This window comes from Penicillium odoratum (assembly GCF_028828045.1).
Source record: "Penicillium odoratum strain IBT 22623 chromosome Unknown utg000004l_segment0_segment0, whole genome shotgun sequence".
In the NCBI taxonomy this organism is placed as follows: Eukaryota; Fungi; Ascomycota; class Eurotiomycetes; order Eurotiales; family Aspergillaceae; genus Penicillium; species Penicillium odoratum.
In genome coordinates, this window is record NW_026643146.1 from 1,173,297 (window position 1) to 1,193,346 (window position 20,050).

The 20,050-nt window shown below is 50.4% G+C and overlaps 5 protein-coding genes across 5 annotated transcripts; 4 read left to right on the forward strand and 1 right to left on the reverse strand.

The window, feature by feature from the left end:
- Positions 1-446: 446 nt before the first annotated feature.
- On the forward strand, positions 447-2,172 carry N7520_004704 (uncharacterized protein; the record flags this gene model as incomplete). Its single annotated transcript, XM_057138638.1, has 3 exons — positions 447-534; positions 627-1,049; positions 1,112-2,172. 3 exons carry the CDS (start codon positions 447-449, stop codon positions 2,170-2,172), a joined length of 1,572 nt encoding a protein of 523 aa, XP_056996845.1.
- A 543-nt stretch (positions 2,173-2,715) lies between these two features.
- N7520_004705 (Helicase C-terminal) lies at positions 2,716-8,575 on the reverse strand (the record flags this gene model as incomplete). The annotated part of the gene is made up of 9 exons (XM_057138639.1): positions 2,716-3,532; positions 3,584-3,896; positions 3,948-4,421; positions 4,473-4,554; positions 4,617-5,010; positions 5,102-5,172; positions 5,243-5,316; positions 6,122-6,803; positions 6,863-8,575. The coding sequence occupies 9 exons, from the start codon at positions 8,573-8,575 to the stop codon at positions 2,716-2,718; spliced, it is 4,620 nt and encodes a 1,539-aa protein (XP_056996846.1).
- Positions 8,576-9,727: 1,152 nt separating this feature from the next.
- Positions 9,728-10,556, forward strand: N7520_004706 (uncharacterized protein; the record flags this gene model as incomplete). The annotated part of the gene is made up of 6 exons (XM_057138640.1): positions 9,728-9,786; positions 9,840-9,950; positions 10,000-10,016; positions 10,063-10,208; positions 10,265-10,345; positions 10,425-10,556. The coding sequence occupies 6 exons, from the start codon at positions 9,728-9,730 to the stop codon at positions 10,554-10,556; spliced, it is 546 nt and encodes a 181-aa protein (XP_056996847.1).
- A 923-nt stretch (positions 10,557-11,479) lies between these two features.
- N7520_004707 (putative gelsolin repeat protein) lies at positions 11,480-16,369 on the forward strand (the record flags this gene model as incomplete). Its single annotated transcript, XM_057138641.1, has 2 exons — positions 11,480-11,639; positions 11,760-16,369. 2 exons carry the CDS (start codon positions 11,480-11,482, stop codon positions 16,367-16,369), a joined length of 4,770 nt encoding a protein of 1,589 aa, XP_056996848.1.
- Positions 16,370-17,173: 804 nt separating this feature from the next.
- N7520_004708 (D-arabinono-1,4-lactone oxidase) lies at positions 17,174-18,895 on the forward strand (the record flags this gene model as incomplete). Its single annotated transcript, XM_057138642.1, has 1 exon — positions 17,174-18,895. One exon carries the CDS (start codon positions 17,174-17,176, stop codon positions 18,893-18,895), a length of 1,722 nt encoding a protein of 573 aa, XP_056996849.1.
- Positions 18,896-20,050: the final 1,155 nt, after the last annotated feature.

Sequence of the window (20,050 nt, forward strand, 5' to 3'; positions counted from 1 at the left end):
AGTTACATGAGGGGAAAGCGCGGACTAGTCATGGCCCACTATAGCTTTTCCGTAATTCAAGTACTTTGGAAGATCTAGTAGCGCGACCTACATGTAGTGAAATTTGTGATTTCATCAATAAAAAAACTTCAATATTTTAACTCGATACAAGTTGCTCTCAACTCTTAACTCTTAATTCTCCGTTGTCTATAATGGGTTAGTGGATCCATGGTGGGTAGGTGGGTCGGGACCAAGATTCCGTCGATGAGGGGAGACTTCGGGGGGTTCGAGAGCATCGAAAATTTGCAACGGAAGTTGACCGATTCCCCACGGGATCCCGATGGCTTTGTCTTCCCTAATCCACTCTCCTTAATATTCCCTCGTTTGCGTACAGCTTTATCTTCCCCAGATTCTGTACTTCCACCTCCACAGTCCCCCGATCCCTTTTTCCTGGGAATATCGCCATCATGCAATGGCTGGATCGGTCTCGATGGACTACCGCTCCATACTATGCCTTTGTCGTTGTCGTGATTGCATGTGGATGCATGCCAAAAGGTATGTGATTGTTATCTCGTGCCCAGGGGATCTTGGTTGGGGCTAGTAAGGGGCATTTTTGACTAACGGGTTATGGTCCATTTATCCTATAGGTTACGATGAGGGAGGTTTTAGTGCAAGCATGTCCTTGCCATCTTTTGAAAAGGATTATGATCTGCTCTCTGCGGATTGGAAGGGTGATGCTACGGCGTTGACCAACAGGAAGGCGAATATTTCCTCGTTCTTGACTTTGGGTGCGGCTTTTGGTGCCTTGAGCTCTCTATACTTGAACGATAAGCTAGGTCGGATCTTGTCATTCCGTCTGGCAATTATAGTCTGGGCAATTGGTACTTTTATCCAGGTCTTTTCCTCGGGCATCTATGGCCTGCTGCTGTTCTCCCGCATTTTTGCTGGTTTGGGCGCTGGTCTCCTTACAGTTACATCTCCCATGTACCTGTCAGAAGTGGCTCCCAAGGCCACTCGTGGTCTCGCCGTGGGATTGTCCATGGTGACTTTACTCGCAATCCTTGCAATCGGTGAGCTTTTTGGAATTTGAAGTTCTTATCATTTGCCACTCAACGCTAACGCTACCGATAAGGCTTCTTCATTAATTATGGCGCGAATCTCCACATGGCCGCCACCCGCACCCAATACCGACTAGTTCAAGCCATCCCTCTGATCCCTGTCGGAATCGTCTTCATCCTCTCTTTCTGGTGCCCTGAAACACCCCGCTACCTCGCCTCAAAGCAGCGCCATGATGAAGCAAAACAAGTCCTCGCCCGCCTCCGCGGCACTACCCCAGACGACGAGCGGATCCTCGCCGAGTTCGCGGAAATCGACGCCGCAGCCAAGCAGCGCGCCAACCTAGCCTCAATCTCCAACTGGCAAGCTCTGAAAGAATCCCAAATCAACCCAAATTACCGTCAGCGCTTCTGGCTCCTCATGGCCATGCAGACTGTCGCCCAGTGGTCCGGCGGGAACGGTATCACCTACTACATCTCCACTATCTTCCAGTACGCCGGTATCACCGGCAGCAACGCGTCACTCATTTCCTCCGGTGTCTACGGAATTGTCAAGCTGGTCTTCACGATGGCTTTTACCTGGGGTCTTATCGATCTTTTCGGTCGTCGTCGCTGCGCGCTTACTGGCCTCTCGCTGCAGCTCGCAGCCCATATCTATATGGGTGCTTATATGGGTCTCCAGCCCGGTTCTGGGGATAACACCAATGCTTCCAACGCTGCTATCGCGTCTGTCTTCATCTACGCCGTTGGCTGGTCCATCGGCCTCTGCACAATTCCCTACCTATACGGCTCCGAGATCTTCCCCACTCGCATCCGGAATGTCTGCTACGGTATTTCCATGGGCTTGCACTGGTTCTTCCAGTTCGCCGTTGTCCGTGTTACGCCGAACATGTTCGCGCTGGACGTCTGGGGTGCGTACCTGTTCTGGGCGCTAATCTGTTTCTGTGGTCTCCTCATCTTGGGTGTCTGGATGCCTGAGACGAAGGGTGTGTCTATGGAGCAGATGGACGAGCTGTTCGCTGGTCCGTGGTATATGCGCTGGAATGCGCGTGTCAAGGATGTGGATCATTCTATTTCCTCGGAAGAGGATGTTGAGTCTCGTGATCAGGATCAGACTCTGTTTAAGTCTACTTTGTAGTTGCAGAGTTTGAAAGTGGTGCCGTTTGAATGTCGAGATATGTTCGCATATGGTGCTTTTGTTTACCTATACCCCTGCTTTCAGCCGCTGTGCCCCCAGTGGCTTGCATAGCCTTTCTCTTCTTCATTTTGCGTGTCCTTGAGGGGTATAATATCCTCTACCCTCTGTATTTAATATACCTTTGCCGGTTATCCGTTACTTACCTAAATATTGATCTTCATGTTCTCATGTATGAGAATTTGTATTTGTCTTAAGTTCGCCTTCTGGGTTTGACACCCAAATACACCCATCGTGACTAGTATGCCGCGATTTGTACATCTTCATATTCAGTATGATTAAGAAATTCTGTTAAGATAGAATATATCCTTCGTTGGAAACTAGATAACTATCAGATTCATTTAGAAATCTTGGCAGAAAAAAACCTATATACTAATCGGATCTAACAACAAAAGAATCCGCTAAACTTTTGACAAGAAATTTGCATCGCTACCTTAACCAATTGGGGATCATCTTTTAGTTCGTCAATCACGTCGCATCAACCAATCACTGACTTTGGCTATGCCAATTTGTCTCATAAGGAGAAGTCATATTCGTCGTGATGGGCTGCGCATACGAAAACGCCTCGAATACCTCGGGTGTTATATCGTATGACCGCGGATCGTCGACAGTCATGACAGCGTTTGGCATGCCACCGAGCAAATGTGTCGATGGCATCTGGGGCATTTCGTTCAATTGCGAAATATCGAAGCCTGAGACGGGTTGTTGGAAGGTGTAGCTGGACATCATTGGCGCGGTGGTATTGGCAGCCGGAGTACCAGGTTGTGTGCCCATTGCTCGACTGTGTTGGCGCTGGTGTTGATGACTCGGGGAGACATGACGGGAGGGATTGCTGCTGACGGATGGAGATTGACTGTGGGGAGTGGAGTGGGGTCGTGGTTGGGGTGGGTAATGTGGCTTTTCGGGATTCGGTGGGGCGTGGATGTCGATCTGCAGCTTCTGGAGTTCCTGGTAGACCAGATTCAAGGCGGTTGCCATGACCGGATTGGAGACCTTGACTCGTTCTAAGGCGAGGATACAGAATTTGAGCTTGTCGAGTGTGCCTGGTGCAGCGTACTTCAAGGCCTGAATCTCGAGCAGGAAGATTGAAGCGGCGGTGTAGATGCTGTACGCGAGAGAGAGGACAACATGGGCGTCTCCAAATGTTCGGCGGTATAGATCAAACAGAGACAAGATTGAAGTTGCTGAAGCCATGCACTGGACGAGATGGCTCGTATCATATGGTTCTTGCCGCGTCTGTAATAAAGCCCGAGAACAAAGGATTGGGCGATGGAGCAGGATATTGATCGTGTGATAAAAGCAGCTGAACGGGGTTAGCATGGCCTCTCAGAGGACAAGGAACAGAGAGACGTACTTCAATGTCATTATATGGCTCGGTGGGCAATACGGGGGTAGATCGGTGGCAACCAGCTTCAGGTATTCGGGAAGTTCCTCCCACCAGTCACTCAAGCTCTTTGCCTGCTCCTGTACACATTCAAAGAATTCTGCCTCGGTACTCTGGCGCATTGGATCATAAATATGGACGAGGATTTGGTTCAGGATTTCTGCCAGCCCGCACATTTTCATAAAACACGAGGTGGAATGTGCCTGCGTAGGCGGATATTGCGTTCCATCGGGGAAGGTCACTCCATGAGGTGTCCAATTTTCAATCTCTGAGGTGTCATCCACTAAAGGTTCGTCAGTATTGACATGCCATTTCAGTAGAACTTTCAACCTACATATCATCCGCGGCGGGCTAACTCGTGAATGCTGCATTGCCGGTGCCCGACCGAAATACAACGATACAATCTTGTCCCAGAAGTAACAGCTCCAGAAGAGTCGATTGCGGATTTCAATATCCTCGTCGCTCAACTGAGCCGTTCCAGGATATTTGCGGCTGTCGATTGAGATACCTAGATCGTCTAGCAAGCGGAACGCCATTCCACTGTATAGCCATGCTTGTGTTCGGTTCCCACGGCCACATTCCTGTGCACTAAGAAGGAGGAGTGTCTGAATAGTAGGAATTTCTGCGTAGCCGCTCTGGAGCGTAGCGAATAGTCCAGTTCGCGCACGTTGATAAAATTGTGCTCCGCCATCGAAGGCGTCAAGAAGCGGTCCGACTTGAGGTTCTTCTTTGCACCATCGCACCGAATGAGATAAGATAGCGTTGAGTAGAACGTCAGAATAATATGGGCCATTCAATTTCATATCACCTGCCAGCTAGTCAGTCACTGTCAAAGGGGAATATGGTGGGATAGGCGAACGGGTAAAAGCTGGTCGGTAGACAAAGTTGAACAAAGGTTGGATCCAGCACCAATGCGAGTCGATGAGGTATTGGAAAGGTTCCTAGTATCAGAGGCCGTTAGCGCAGGTCCTTTGAAATTTACTTCTGCATAGAGAGGCCTTACCGGCATGGTCGCCATCTGCTCGAACGCCCGTTCTCGCCATGCATTATTGATTAAGCGCTCCTTGCGAGCCTCGAGCTCCTGTGCGAAATGCGAGGTCGACGCCGTCTCACTCACAGCCCCGCTGGGCAGCTGAAACAGACTGGTCGGACCATGAAAAGAAATGCGACCGTCATCTTCCACATTCAATCCATCAAACTCCCTAGCAAGTTCGCCCGTCTCGTCATGCTCCATCTTAATCCTGCGTCCAGCGCTGGAACTCGACTCCGCCACCGAAGCCGGCGAGCTCACCTTCCTGGCCTCCGAATTAGCATTTTGATTTCGAAGCTTCGACAGCGCATCCTCCAATTGCGCGACCCTCGTTTCAAGTTGTTTGGTATATGATAAGGTCGGAGCCCTTGAAGATATTAGAAACGATAAAAATAAAGCAAAGAAATCAAAAGTGGGGGGATCAGCCAAGCGGAGCTTAACCGGTCGCGATAACTCACAAGCTGTAGACGCACACCTCTCCACGGGCGGCGCATCTTGAACACGACGGAGAAACTCCGTTACACTTGACCTATAAGCTCCATTGATTAGCCTATGAGAGACCTTCGGAACCTATCCGACCAGATAGGATGCGTGCCCACCTTGCGCTTGCGGCATGCTTCACATGAAAAGGCGCTCTTTCGAGGAAGACTTGTCTTTAGCGGCACATCACTGCCTGCTGAGCCCTCGACCCCCATGACGCAACCTTCACGGGACTTCGCGACACGCGACCCCCATTGGCGTTCAACAGGAAAAGAAAGGACACAGCGTAACTAAGAATCTGTTGGAACGATAATGTGTGGAAAGGGGAGATTTCTAAGAGTAACTAAAGGAGGGGAATCGGCGAAAATTTGGCCCCAAGAATTTAATAGCGTGGGGCTTTAACCCTTTAGGAACGATATCGCGGGGGGTTTTTTGGGTATAGAAAACTTTCTTTCTCTATATTGGGCTGAGGTATTATGTATTTTAGCTGAGCCAAGAGATGAACTAGCTTGGAATAAGGCTTTTTAGTCGAAACTTGATTAACCAATAGATTTTGATAAAAGATTTCCGCATGCGTTGGGGGCGTTCACCTTTCCGATTATCGTTGGGTCGTATGCAAGGCGCTTTGAGTAAGTTTCTTACTTGCCTTTTTGACTTTATTTGACTTATATAACTCCGAAGAAACTCCCGTGGAATTTACTGGAATAGTAATCGTGACCTCTCATATACATGTGATCTTCATACAAATATAAGAGTTAGACCGTTGAATCAAAAGTATTATTGAAGTATATAGACCTCAGTTGTTACTTTCCCCACCCCAATCAAGTCCCAGTTCCACTTAAACACTTACAGCGACGTAAACGAGCTTGATCAATTGAATCATTCAAATCAACCATGATATCTGTGATTTTGAAATATACATTGTTTCTACAGATAATTGTATATGCGCCTGGTATCCATAAATTATTTTCTTCCCTTGCCCTTGCCCTGGGGTTTACCCTTAGGCTTGCCCTTCCCCTTTTTATCACCTCTACCCTGGGGCGCATCTCGGTCCGCCTTGCCCTTTTTCCACCCAATGTTGCCATCATGGCGCATTTGAGCATCGTCCAATCGCTTCTTATCCTTGTTGCTAAGCTTAGTCTTCTTAGATTGAGCGTTGGGCCCGTTCAAGGCCTCGGCACCTGCCTGCTTGGCCATTCGTTTTGCTTGCTCACTCTCGAACCAGGTACGCTTGGGTCGGGACATGATTTCCGCACCGTGTTTCATCATGTTATCACCCTTGTTCACTTGCATCTCGGCCTGCGTCATCTGCTTCTCAAGTTTCTCTTCCTGAAGGACCTCTTCGATCTCATCCTCGAGATCGACAGCCTTTTGGGCCCACTCATCAGCGGTCGCAAGTTCGACGACACGGCTAACAATCTTGGCACCCTGAGCCTTGCCAGCCTTCACGGCCATCTTGACAACTTTGCGGTCTGGTTCGGCGGCGATTGTGCACGCCCGACCGATGCGACCGGCACGAGCGGTACGACCAACACGATGCAGGTAGATTTCATGGCTCTGCGGGGCTTCGTAGTTGATAACGGTCTCCACACCCTTGATATCTAGACCACGAGAGGCGACATCGGTCGCGAGCAAATAGGCGACTTTACCATCTCGGAAGTTCTCAACACTTTTGATACGCTAGATAAGGGGCTAGTTAGCATTGGATCCGAAGATGTAACACAATTTTGTTAGCATACCTGTTCTTGACTCAGACTACCGTGTAATTCGGCCGCCTTCAGGCCCAGAAGAGCAAAGATGATGCGGACCCGATGGGCCTCTTTCTTTTGTCGGAAAAACACAATCACACGACCAGTGTAGATTTCCTTGCACAGATACAATAGATAACCAAGACGCTTGTCCTCGCGACCAGGACGTAACCGGACGAATTCTTGAGTCAAAGTCACGACCGTCTGCTTCTTCGCATCCACCATCAGTCGCATAGGACGGTTCATGCCAACACGGATAAGCGAGTCAATCTTCTCAGTCATCGTAGCGGAGAAAAGCATGGTTTGACGAGACTTGGGGATAGTAGTCAAAATTTCGTTCAGCTCGTCCGCGAATCCATCTTCAAGCATACGATCGGCTTCATCAAGAACCAGAATCTCAAGGGTATCGACAGTAAAGCTGGGGGAGTTGCGCATGTGATCAATGAAACGACCGGGGGTGGCGATAATGACATCGGGTCGTTTCTTAAGGATGTTCTCTTGTTCACGGAGACTGAAACCACCGATAAGTTGACAGAAGGTGACGTCGGTAAAGGTGGCTAGTTTGACGGCGACGTTGTAACATTGCACCGCCAGCTCACGAGTGGGCATCAGAATAACGACACGAGAGGTAGGAGTTTTGCGAGGACGGAAGAGGAGACGTTCGAGGATGGGAACAATGAAAGCACCAGTCTTGCCGGAACCGGTCACGGCACTACCGACGATATCCTTGCCCAGCAGTGCCACGGGGATAGCCTTGCGCTGAATAGGAGTCGGGTCTGTGAAGCCAACCGAGGCGAGACCTCGGAGGATAGGACGAGAGAGGTTGAAGTCTTGGAATGTGCTCTTCTCCCCATCCTTGCTGTCGGTCTTCTCTTCGGGGGCAAAGAAAGCTTTGCGCTTCGCTGCCTCCTCATCGTCAACCTCACTCTCTGCATCAGAGTCCTCCTCACGATCAGATACGTCGTCGGGGTGGTTAACTGGGGTAGCGACGGAGTCGTTGTCGGATGCATCGCCGTCCTCTTCGTCATTGTCGCTTTCCTCCTCCTCGTCTTCAGGACCAGAGCCAGGCTCAGGGCCCTCGGCTTCGCTCTCTTCCTCGCCATCGGCACCCATACCAAAGCCATCATCCGCCATCAATTCATCGTCTTCGAAATCGACCTCCATACCACCATCTTCGTCGCCGCTTTCCACGCCATCGAACACAGGCTCCGCAGCTTCCTTCTTCTTCTGCTTCTTCGCAGCGGCAGCCTCCTTTTTGGCTTGTCTCCGCTCGATGATGTCGTCAATGTCAACGGCCTTCTTGTCGCCGCCAGGAGCATCTTGCTTGGAATCATCAAGACCCCATCCATCGAAACCTTCGGTAACGCCCGAATTCGCGAGTCCGGCAACGTCGAACTCAAAGTCGGGGTTCAAAGCACCATCATCGTTACCAGCGGGAACCTCGTCAGCCTCTTCCTCCTCTTCCTCTTCCTCTTCCTCAACAGAGTTAGCCTTGCCCTTGCCCTTCTTCTTGTCCTTGTTCTGCTGCTTCAACTTCTTGTTCTTTCCCTTCGACGTCTCAGCCTCACGCTTGCGCTTCTTGTTGTCGCTCGCATCGGCCGCGCCGTTCATCTCATCTCCTTCGTCATCGTCATCGTCGAAACGGGGGACATCCTCCTCGTCGGATAGCGTAAAGACAAAGTCGTCGTCTTTGGCGGGAGCCATGGTGAAGGCAATGGGCGAGGAATTGAATCACTCGCTTAGATACGTAGAAGTATCTCTTGCCTCAGCGGGGAATTTGTAACAGACAGAAAGAATGAAACGATTGAATCCCCAGAAACTCAACCAGCAATCTCTCGACAGGAAGAAATCAACAGGCGGTGACCATAGAAAAAAATCGGGTTCGTTGCAGAAAAAATATCGGGCGGTGTGGAAGATCACGTAAGATTTTATAGTGGGGACCATAGTATCTAATTAGGTCCTTTTGGCTGGATCATGTCTCTTTAAGCTTATTTCTTATTTTTCAGTGGTTAATTTCAATGAGTTCAGCTCTAAAGACAAGGAGAGTCTAGCTATTGACTATCTGATTTTTTATTAGGATGATTGGAACATTAGAGAACACATGTGCATGAAGCCTTTGTGCAATATGCCCAGGTGGCTTTTGCGCCAATTAGAGTAGCATTGTAATTAATCAAGCCATTATTATTAATCTGAAGCGATCATGCAGCTAGTAAATAGAAGAATTAAATGCAATATGACTTAAATCAACAGAATTCCAGCACCTGTCTGTAAGTGATACCTGCTGGCCGTGTGGAAGGATTATCCCATAGTTAGTAAGTAAGAGAAGAGACGAAGTTTATTTTTGCATTATTGATGTATAAGAGAGTAAGATAGAAGGCAGCAGTGAGATGATACAAGCTTCCATTTCTATCTCGTAATAGTACTAGAAGCCAACAGAGGGTCGTATATAATTTTGAATGACTTCGTACGTACTAGCAGCTTAGGTAGTCTTGTTCAGCATGATATTGTCTCTTGTTTAATCTTACTTCTTATGTCCAAGTCATTAATTTCGACATTTTTATAGATAGAAAGAATATTTGGAGGCACCAGATCAATTGAAATTCGTTGATCAAGTTCCTCGCTTTTTCAGGACGAAGCCGACAGCAGAGTTTCTTTAGAGTAGTATTATATCTTATATTATAAATTGCCTGCCCATATAAAGAATTCTTTAGTGGGTTTGGGGATGTGAGGTTTCGCGGTGGATATGGCTGATAGTAGTTAATCTATGTAGAAGCGGAACAACATCCACAATCTTTACCCGCTGCCCAATTTTACTCCCCTTATCACCTATTGAAGAATATCAGACCACTCGACATAATGCTGTCAATCCTACGCAAAGCTCGTCTAAAGGACAAGGAAATGCGAGTTTTAATGCTGTATGTGTTATCGACCTTCCAGGGAGTGGACGTGGGCTAAGCCATGGTAAAAGGGGACTGGATAATGCGGGAAAGACCACAATTGTCAAAAGAATTATGAATGAGGATGTCACCACCGTCAGCCCAACTTTAGGGTTTATTATTAAGACCATTGATTTCATGGGGTGAGTGCATCTCTCCTGAAGCTCACGGGATATTTACTGACTAAACCAGATATAAACTGAACATCTGTGAGTCGCACTTTGATAGTATTACTGCAGGACTAACCTGAAGCAGGGGATGTCGGAGGACAAAAGACACTGCGATCCTACTGGAAGAACTATTTTGAAAAGACAGACACCTTAGTCTGGGTTGTTGATGCAACTGATCGACTCCGGGTGGAGGATTGTCGTGAGGAACTGGCTGGGCTGTTGCTGGAGGAGGTTTGGTCCCCACCTAGCTTCCTAGATTCCCGGGATCCCGAACTAACCGACAACAGCGATTGACCGGTGCAAGTCTTTTGGTGTTCTTGAACAAGACAGATGTAGAACATTGCATGTCTGAAGAAGAAGTCCGGCAGGTACGTGATATTACAATCTTTCAACTTTTTTCAAGGTTTTCTTTATTCTTATCGGAACTGGACTGATGAATCCCCGCAGCGTCTTGACCTGGATTCAATCAAAACTCATAAATGGACAATCTTCCCATGCAGTGCTATGACGGGAAAAAACTTGACAGAAGGGCTGGAGTGGGTGGTACAAGATGCGAAAGACCGATTGTTTCTCTACTAGGCTTGACATATTACCCATTGATTGAAATATTTGTAATAAGTCATTGTGCTGCCACCATCTTTCAATTTTCTTGTCAAGATCCATTTACCATCTCTATAAGTATTCAGCTCTGCCTATTCATCCATGTCAGATGCTTAACAGCACTTGAGTTGCTGGGTTGATGATGTTGAACAATGTTCAGATTTAATGGCCGTTTACCCCTTGGCAGTCAACCCAGCCTTCCTAGTAGGTAAGAAATTTGCATGTTGTGTAGCCCTGGACAGTAGAATTCAAGTTAGGTTTCAACGCTAATGTGTTTAAACCTATTTTTCAATATATTCTAGCGGTCCTGCCTAACGGCTGACTGCATATGCCCGAAATATATCATGAGATCCTTTGATATTCTCCGATTGCACAAGCCATTTTATATGCCTGTATCAGAGAGACAATAGCTGTAAGGCACGAGAATGATTGATAATAGTATACTATAGTTCCCCCCTTTTTAGGAAAGAAAATTTTGCCATTTCGTCATTGCGGCAATTCCATGGCACTAAGGAGGAGCGGGGCGCGAACCTGGGAAGCGATCCCGCTCCACAAAACGTTAGTAAATAAACAAACATGTAGAAATTGGATGATATCCTTATGAGCAAGAATATTATATATAAACAATCTTATTTAATTAGTTAATTTTAGGACCTGCCTATGTGAGAACCCTGAAACTCAGATCTCGGGATTGGCTTCAGAGCGAAGGGATGGGCAATGAAGATCGGAGGAGCCAATTACCTGCGATGGATCTCATCCCCATTTGATTTAAGCAGGGCGGAGACACACCTCAGCCCTTGGCTCTTCCTCTTCCTCCCACTCTCTTCCCCTCCCTATTCAACTCTCACACTCTCCCCAATTCTAAAAGGAGAGTTTCCCTCGCGGAAGCGCGCAACGGGACTATGACCACCAAGAGTCCCGATGGTCCGGAGGACGTGAATGATTTCCTACAGCGCATTCGTGAACTTGGCGAGCGCCGTGATAAAGAAGATGAGGAGCGCACCAAACGACTGGAGGATGAGATCATGCAAGGCCGGAAGGAAAGACAGGCCCGTCGAGCTGGTATGCCCCTCCCTTAGGCCCTTGGCCTTAACATGCTTGCGGGCTTTGGCGTCGCCAGAACCCCGCGCTATCTCGGTGGCGACCCACCTTTTCCGTGAGATACTGACGCGATGATACCAGAGCGAGCACGATCGATTGCCGGTTCTCCTACCTTGAATCCATCAAGACTGAGTGTTTCATCCATCGGCCAGCCTTCCATCGACCCTCCGGAGCACCTCGAACCGACGGTACAGACCCCGAACCCTGAGCCACTCGACGAAGCAAAATCGAGTCATGAACCAGAGCCTCTTTACACTACAAATTCCCGGCGAGGGTCGGTCCAAGAGACGGACGCGGAATCTCCACGAACGGTGCCCGCTATGTCTCGGAGTCGAGCGGGGACCCTGTCGTGGCAGCAACGCCCGTCTTCGCGTGATTTTGCGAACCGATCACCAGGCTCAACATCACCGACTCGATCCAGTCATCTACGAAATGCATCCACAGCATCGGAAGAGAAGGGGATGTCGCGTGCTTCTATCGCTCTTTCGCTCTCGTCGAAAGACCCGTCGTGGATTCGACAAACCCCAGACCGAGGGCTGGGGTCGCCAGCATTTCTCAAGTCGGAAGAACGGTCTGAGAGTCCAGTAGATTTGGGCCCAAGTCGTCAGCTGCCAGGCATGAACCATGAATCAGCAGTAGAACCAGAGAAAGTGGAGAAAGCAGAGGAAAAGTCACCATCACGGCCACAGACAGCCTCGACGGTTGACGAGAGCAATGTGAGCAACCGGTATTCGAGCGTGTCATCAGTCACGCCAGACACTGGTCTAGGTTCACCAGTGGCTATTACGGAGGCCCCAAAGCTGGATCCTTCTCAAACTGAGGCTCCGGTAGACGAACCAGCCCTGCCACCCTCTCCCTCTCAGCGGCGAATGTCGCCAGAGCGAAGTCGTTCAACATCACCCACGAAAGGTCTCGGTGGGTTTGTACAGAGTGCTATGATGAGGCGATCCGACAGTGTGTCAAAACGGTGGAGTGCACAATTACCCCAGGGCTTGAGCCGAAGCAACTCCATTGTCAACAATCGAAACAGTATTGCGGCACCTAGCCTCACAGCGAGCTACAGCGACATGACCCCTACAACTCCTTCGAGAACCAATCGGGAAACAGCACTTCCAGAGCGACCTAGCTCGAGCCACACTGAGACCTCTGTGCAACCTTCGGAAACAACTGAGAGACCGACTACTCCTTCTTTCTCAGGTAACGACATGCGCTCTGAAGGCAGTCCCAGCAGACCCGCTCTATATGGCCACTCTAGGTCTACAAGCTCCGTGACGGCAGACAGTTTCGGGGGTGACGGTCCATCAAGCCCGTTTACGTCAAGAACTATGGACCCTAGACGCTGGAGCCCGACGAAATCGACCTGGCTAGAGAGTGCACTCAACCGACCCGAATCTCGACAGTCAAAGCCACCCCCGCCACAGCCATCGTGGCAGCAAGCGCGACAATCTAGAGGCAGTGTGGATATGGGTCGAGCGAGTCCTTTCAAAGAGGTCACTCCGGTGGGCTTGATGCGAACGCCCCCTCCAGGTGGCCATTTCAAGAAACCCAGCATCTCTGGAACACCATCAGTGCTTGGAAGTCCGACCTTCAACAGAAGAATGACAGCACCGGAGTCCCCGTCATCTGTCTTGCAATCCGAACCACTTCCCGCAACCTCTATTCTAACGCCAGATTCCCCCAAACCCGAGGAGCAACCCAAGCCTATGCTTATAGAGGAAGAGACCAAACCTTCGACTGCGCTAGAATCAGAACCACAAGACTCCCCAGAGAAGGCGCCAGCGGAGCAGCTGGAGAACAGTCCAAAGCCAGAGTCAATTCGAAAACCTCCTTTGTTGAGCCCCAGGACGAATTTCTCGCTTCCTACACGAGAGCCGCTTTCTCCGAAGCCCAAGCCACAGTCCCCGGTAGTTGACTTCCGCGGGAATCTGCGCAAACGTGACGTCGCCCAAGACAGGGGGAAGGAGGCAGAACCGGAGTTCAAGAATGTGTTTGGAAAACTGAAAAAGACAGAGACTCGCAATTACGTCGCCCCAGATGACCTCAAGGACAACATTCTTCGTGGTAAATCTGCCCTGAACGCGACTGGTGGACCTAAGAAAACCCCGCGAGTCGATGAATTCAGGAAAAGTCTCGTAATTCAGAAAGAGGCAATGAAGGCTGGAGGTGGCTCGATCCGACGAAACACTGCAGGGGAGCAGGATGCACCGACTAAGCCAGCTGAGCCTGTGCCGGAGGCTCTTGCGAAGCTTAACCTCATGACGAAGACTAACAGTCTCCGGAAAATGAGCAACGATATTCAGAGCCCCACGACTGCTCCAGAGCTCAGCCCTACACGAGATTTCCGGGCACAACTAGCGCCTGTATCTGTATCATCCCCTGCGTCGGAGGAGGCGCCTGTGGATGCGTCACCGGTCGCTCGCGAGCGGAAGTCTTCAGATATGGAGCCTGCGTTTAATCAAACTCTCGAGGAGAATCGACACAGTGAACAAGGGCACTCACATGAGGCCAACACTTCAATTCGTAGCTTGCCGCCGTCAGAGATTGCGGAGACCCCAGGCATGACTTCTGCAACACACGTTTCGGCTGCTAAAGGGAAGCTTGCAGGCCGAATCAATCCCGCATTAGCCGGTCTTCTCTCTAGAGGTCCCCCAAGTCCAGCTGAGGGATCCAAGAAAGAGCTACCCGTGCCAGCTTCCGGAGCTGCCTCTCCTGCCTTGCCATCTGCGCCTCTTACCCACGCCACCAAGGGTCGTGCAAGGGGCCCCAAAAGACGGGCGCCCAAGGGGGTTTCTGCTCCCACTGTTTTACCTGCTGAGGATATCAAGGAGGTTGGTGCCATCTCATCTCCTGAAGTCAAAAGATCTCAGACTATTCCCGAGCCTGAAGTTTCTCCGGAAGCCATCTCGGACAATACGTCAACAGAAAACGTGGTTGCCGATACTGAAACCGCAAAAATAGGGAGCCCCTACATCAAGCAATTTCCAGGAGTAAAGACGACCCTCCAGGATGTTTTCAACGGCGGATTACAACGACTGAGAAGCTTTTCGCCCACTTCTCCCCGAAATTCCGGCCCCCTTAGCCCGAACGAGCACGCCCCCCAAGAGTCTGAGTTATCAGGAGACGCCAGTCCATCAGGTAGACCCCCTGTCCCGCCTAAGCCCTGTTCATCACCTTCGCCTTGCCCGTCGCCATCCAGCCCCTCGTCGCGCTTTCAATGGGGCCAAGCACGATACATTTCGTCATCGCCCTCTCCCCTCAGAATGAGCTCCCGAGAACTCCAGAAAGATTTGCCCTCGACGCCTTCTCCAAAAAACACCCCGGGAGTAATGGTTGCGGATTCTTCACCAATGAGCAAGAGCAGTGCATCACCACCAGTGCCACATAAAAGAACCGATATTTCTCTCGCAAAGCCCATCGATCCCCGCAATAGACTGTCCCGTAAGATGTCTGCCCCATCCCTAGTGGCCCAGGCCGCGGATGCTCGAGAGGTTATTTGTGGCTTCTTCAAGTCATTTCCCAACCCACGAAACCGAATGGACATTGACCCGCAACTGATGCTGGCAAGCAAACTGGATGACACTAAGATCCGGACTGTGAAGCGTCAAATTTGGGAAATGACAGGCGATGGCAAAAAGCAGGAGCTACCCGTCAACCAGGAGTACGTTTTATATGAGGGGAGCATGTACGTGTGCGTGCATCTGTTCGAGGCAGATGGTAGTAACCATGCTGAAGTCTACCTCTGGTGTGGAGATGACGTGTCCGAAGCGGCTCTGGACGACGCGCAACTATTTGCCCGCAAAGTTGCTCGCGAGCACAGCAGCAAGTTGCAAGTGATCCGCCAGGGCAAGGAGCCCGTGCGGTTCATCCAAGCTCTTGGTGGGATCATCATCACTCGCCGTGGATCTAGCTCTCGCTCTACTTCGTCTTCACTGTATATGCTCTGTGGTCGCAAGCATCTGGGACAAATGGCGTTTGATGAAGTTGACTACTCACTTCGCAACCTGTGCTCTGGGTTCCCATTCGTGATTTCGGCACCTTTTGGAAAGCTTTACCTCTGGAAGGGCAAGGGTAGTGGACCCGAGGAAACCGGCGCGGCTCGGCTGATCAGTATGGACCTCGGATTGACGGGTGAATTTGAGGAAGTGGCTGAAGGCGACGAGCCCGAGGACTTCTTCGATGATTTTGCCGGCTCCAACGAAACGAATCCGCTTCTGACTTCTGATTACTGGCAACTGAAGCCGAAGTTTGATCATTTCCGAACTCGTCTTCTTCGGATTGACCACGAGTTGGGCCAGCCACCCCGTTTCTGGATGCGCCGGCCTGGCTCTGGTTCCCCAACCGTCCGCCCTAACGACACGGTCCAGGAGATTGAACCCTTCTGTTACAGAGATTTGACAGATAAAGATGTATACGTTCTGGATACCTTCTTCGAGATTTATGTGATCGTCGGCGAACAGGCATCCCATAAATCCGCCGACTTTGCGTCAGCCGTGGTCTTTGCACACGAGTACGGTATCCTCGCAGCCTCCCTCCAGGATCGACCATTTATCCCGAAGAGTTTCGTCGCAATTGGCGGTGTCCCAGACAGATGCCAAAGTGCCTTCCGAAAATGGAACATTCTATCTCTCCATGCCCCCTGCGTGTTTCCTCTTGACGTGGCGATCGAAGCGATCCGCTCTCCGGCCGAGTAAAATACATCCTGTGTCTGTGCTGTCATCTACTTATTGCATCTTCTTCCCTTCCATTTTGTCTTTTTTCTCTCATGCTTTTTATTCCTTTCCTGTGTGCATATTTCGGCCCTGTAAAGAGAGCATTCGCGGGTGGCTGGAGTCTTTACCTTACCCCTAGAGGAGCATCGGGAGCATCTGGGTGTATATGTGTCATTTGCGAGCATTTCATTGATATATGCGAACTCCGAACTCATGTAAAAAAATGGTTTCCTTGCGTCCAAATTATCCGGGTGCTACATTTCCAGTTCTTTCCAGCCAGTAGGAATAAGATCTCATGATCCTGAACATTCGGTTTAGGGAGAATTTCATTATCCACGTGTAGTGACTGGACCAAAGTATTTGCACCCCCTCTCACCAAAATGTGGCGCCTTGGGGTGCAGATACTTTTGTCCAGTCATTGTACGGAGATAACGTGCCTTATCGGGAAATTGCAATGTTGCCTAGGAACGCTAATTCGTGAGATGGTAGTTATATTTATTACCAAGAAAACACAGGATATAAAAGCGAGAATTTTGAAACATTTGAAAGAAGTCTTAGGTCATCTTCCAAGTTTATCAGATGACTGAATGACAGAGAGAAGAAGTTTGGAAGTGGGGGATCGATCGGATATAGGAAGTGGGCCGATCAAGGTCATGCAAGTCGCCATCGACCACCACTTTTTCCCTAGCGTCGTCTCTTCCCCTTTCTCCCCACCAAGGTTCCTTTGTCTATACGGAGAATATGATAATGCCCTACAGAATGCCGTGATCGCATACAATAAACACTATGGACCCTTCTATCACTCGTGAGCTGTCAAAGCTCGACTCCGCGGTCCCATTCCGCGCGTCAACCGATCACGTCCACCACACCTGGGCGAAGACATTCTTCTCTCACCCAGAGCTCTACATCCGCCCACAGACAATCCCAGAGATCCAGCAGGTAGTCACGCTCGCCCGCCGTTGTCGTCGCCGCCTGGTCACCGTCGGCAGTGGCCATTCTCCCTCGGATTTGACCTGCACCTCGTCCTGGCTCGTCAACCTCGATGATTTCAATCGCATTCTCCACGTCGACCCCACATCCCGGATGGTCACCGTTGAGGCCGGTATCCGACTGCACGACCTCGGCTCTCGGCTGGAAGAACAAGGGTTGACGTTGGAAAATCTGGGAAGCATTGATAGTCAGTCAATTGCGGGAGTCATTGCGACAGGCACACATGGAAGTTCTCTGCGACATGGGCTTCTCTCGGAGTGCATTGAATCGTTGAGTCTGGTTCTTGCCAATGGCCAGTTAGTGCGCTGCAGTGCCACCAGCAACGAGTCTCTCTTCCGCGCTGCCCTAGTTTCCCTCGGCGCCCTCGGCATCGTCGTGGAGGTGACTTTCAAGGCTCGGCCTGCGTTCAACATCGCATGGCGCCAGGAGCGATATTCGCTGTCGCGAGTGCTCAGCGATTGGACTACGGGACTGTGGACCTCGCATGAGTTCGTTCGCATCTGGTGGATGCCCTATGAGAAGGGCGCGATTGTCTGGCGAGCCGACCAGACTGATCTGCCGCTGCGCGAAGCCCCCAAGGGCTTTTACGGCGAGCGGTTCGGTTACCACGTGTACCACAACCTGCTGGCTCTGTCGTCATATTTTCCTCGGATCTTACCGTGGGTGGAGTGGTTCATTTTCGGTATGCAGTACGGCTTCCGTCCGGGAACCACCGTCACAGAAGCGGTTGCTCCGGCGCGAGCCGGCTTGCTGATGAACTGCCTGTACTCACAATTTGTCAACGAATGGGCGCTCCCCTTGGAGAAGGGACCTGAGGCCATTATCCGTCTCTCTGCCTGGTTTCATGGCGACAGCAAGACGGCGAGCATCCCGTTCTCCAGTAAGGGTCTCTATGTGCATTGCCCGATCGAGGTGCGCGTGTCGGACTCTTCCAACAACCCTCGCCCTCGCCCCTTCCTGGACCCGACTTGTCGCGACGGCCCAACACTCTACTTGAACGCAACGCTCTACCGGCCTTATCTTCGGGATCCACCGTGCCGACGACGCTACTACGAGGCTTTTGAATGGCTCATGCGGGACATGGGTGCCAAACCTCACTGGGCTAAAAACTTCACGGTCCTCGGGTCCACGGAGCTGCACCGTTCGTACGGCGAGGATATGGACGAATGGCTTAAAGTTCGACAAGAAGTCGACCCCGAAGGAATGTTCCTGGGCGACTGGCACCGTCGTCACCTGCCCCTCCTGACTTCAGGGGATGCTGCCCGAAGCGACTTGCCTCTCCTCGAGCTCGAGGGTGAGAGTCGCCCGGCGGGCACCCGTGATGCGGGGGACGGGATTGAATGGGTTGGGGATCGCCGGTGGCAGGGCTCCAGTGAGACGTTAGAGCCGGAGCATAACGTATACGACTTGCCGCCTGACCATCTGGCGCCTAGTTCGCCGACGAGCGAGGAGAGTTTTGATTTGCTTGCGAGAGGGGAAGCTAGTATTCTACTTCCCAATGTGAAACTCGGAGAATGAGAAAGGGGCAGCGTTAGGCTCCAATGGGCACACGAATCTGACTGTTCTTTTGGTGGCAGGACGGTCCGCCGTACCTGAACATACGCAGTAGAAAAGAACAAAGAAGAAGTACATTGTCCTGCTGATCTGACTTGCATTTTCCCGAGGTTATTGGGTGATGAGCTTGGGGCTTGATGCATGGTGAATCACCTCCAGTAGGGGTCCCCGCTAGCTCCAAATCTGACAGATTTGGCCCACGAAAGGGGAAAAGGGAAAAGACAGCCACTGGGGCTTTGCCAACGGAAATCATTCAGATCTTTGAATTAGTTGCAGAACAAGGATTATACTTTTTTTTTCTTTTATTTTCTCCCTTTTCTCTAGTTGGATGCCTAGTGGCTTGTAGAATTGAAATTCCTCGGTAAACCAGTGAACCACCCGCAGCCACTAGTTGTAGACGTGCAGATAGATCCACAGCTTGATCATTTGCCAGATTTCTTCCGTTTCGAATAACCAGGGCAACAGGGCGTATTTTCCGTATAGACTTCACGGACAAAAGGGAAATGGAGAGTGTAGCGTCGATTCAATACTTCGGGTAGTTTCGCCAGTCACCCGCAGACACAAGAGGGGCACGGATCCTAGATCAAAATGTTGACCAAAAACCCCCAAATCAGATTCCTATCTGGGTTCAAAATGTATTTGCATGCATTAAATCCAATGGAATCCAGTCACCGTCACACCGTTTGTCCTAATGCCATCGAAAGGAATTGTGATCTTCACCATCTCAGATGAAGGAGCCCACGGTTCTGATTAGGGCCACACAGCCTCGATGTTGCCCCTCCAATGTCAGACCTCACCAGACCTCACGCTTGTGTTGCTCCGTATACCAACTAGGTAAGAGTTAGAGCCTAGGGAAGTCGGGGAGGAGAAGAGGGGAGGGAATAATGGATGAGCCATAATAGTAAGCGTAGACACATATAGACTAGGTTGATGAGAGAAAATCAAAGAATAATTGCCTTCGGCCCAAGTATCTCCCAACTAGCTCCTGCAGACCAGATAAGAAGAATGTCTCCGGGATTACCCATGATGAGCATATCACGCCGTACCACGTTTCGGTGCATGGACTAGGATATCACCTGATATGTATACGCATTGACCTTACTTGTATACACGTGTTGA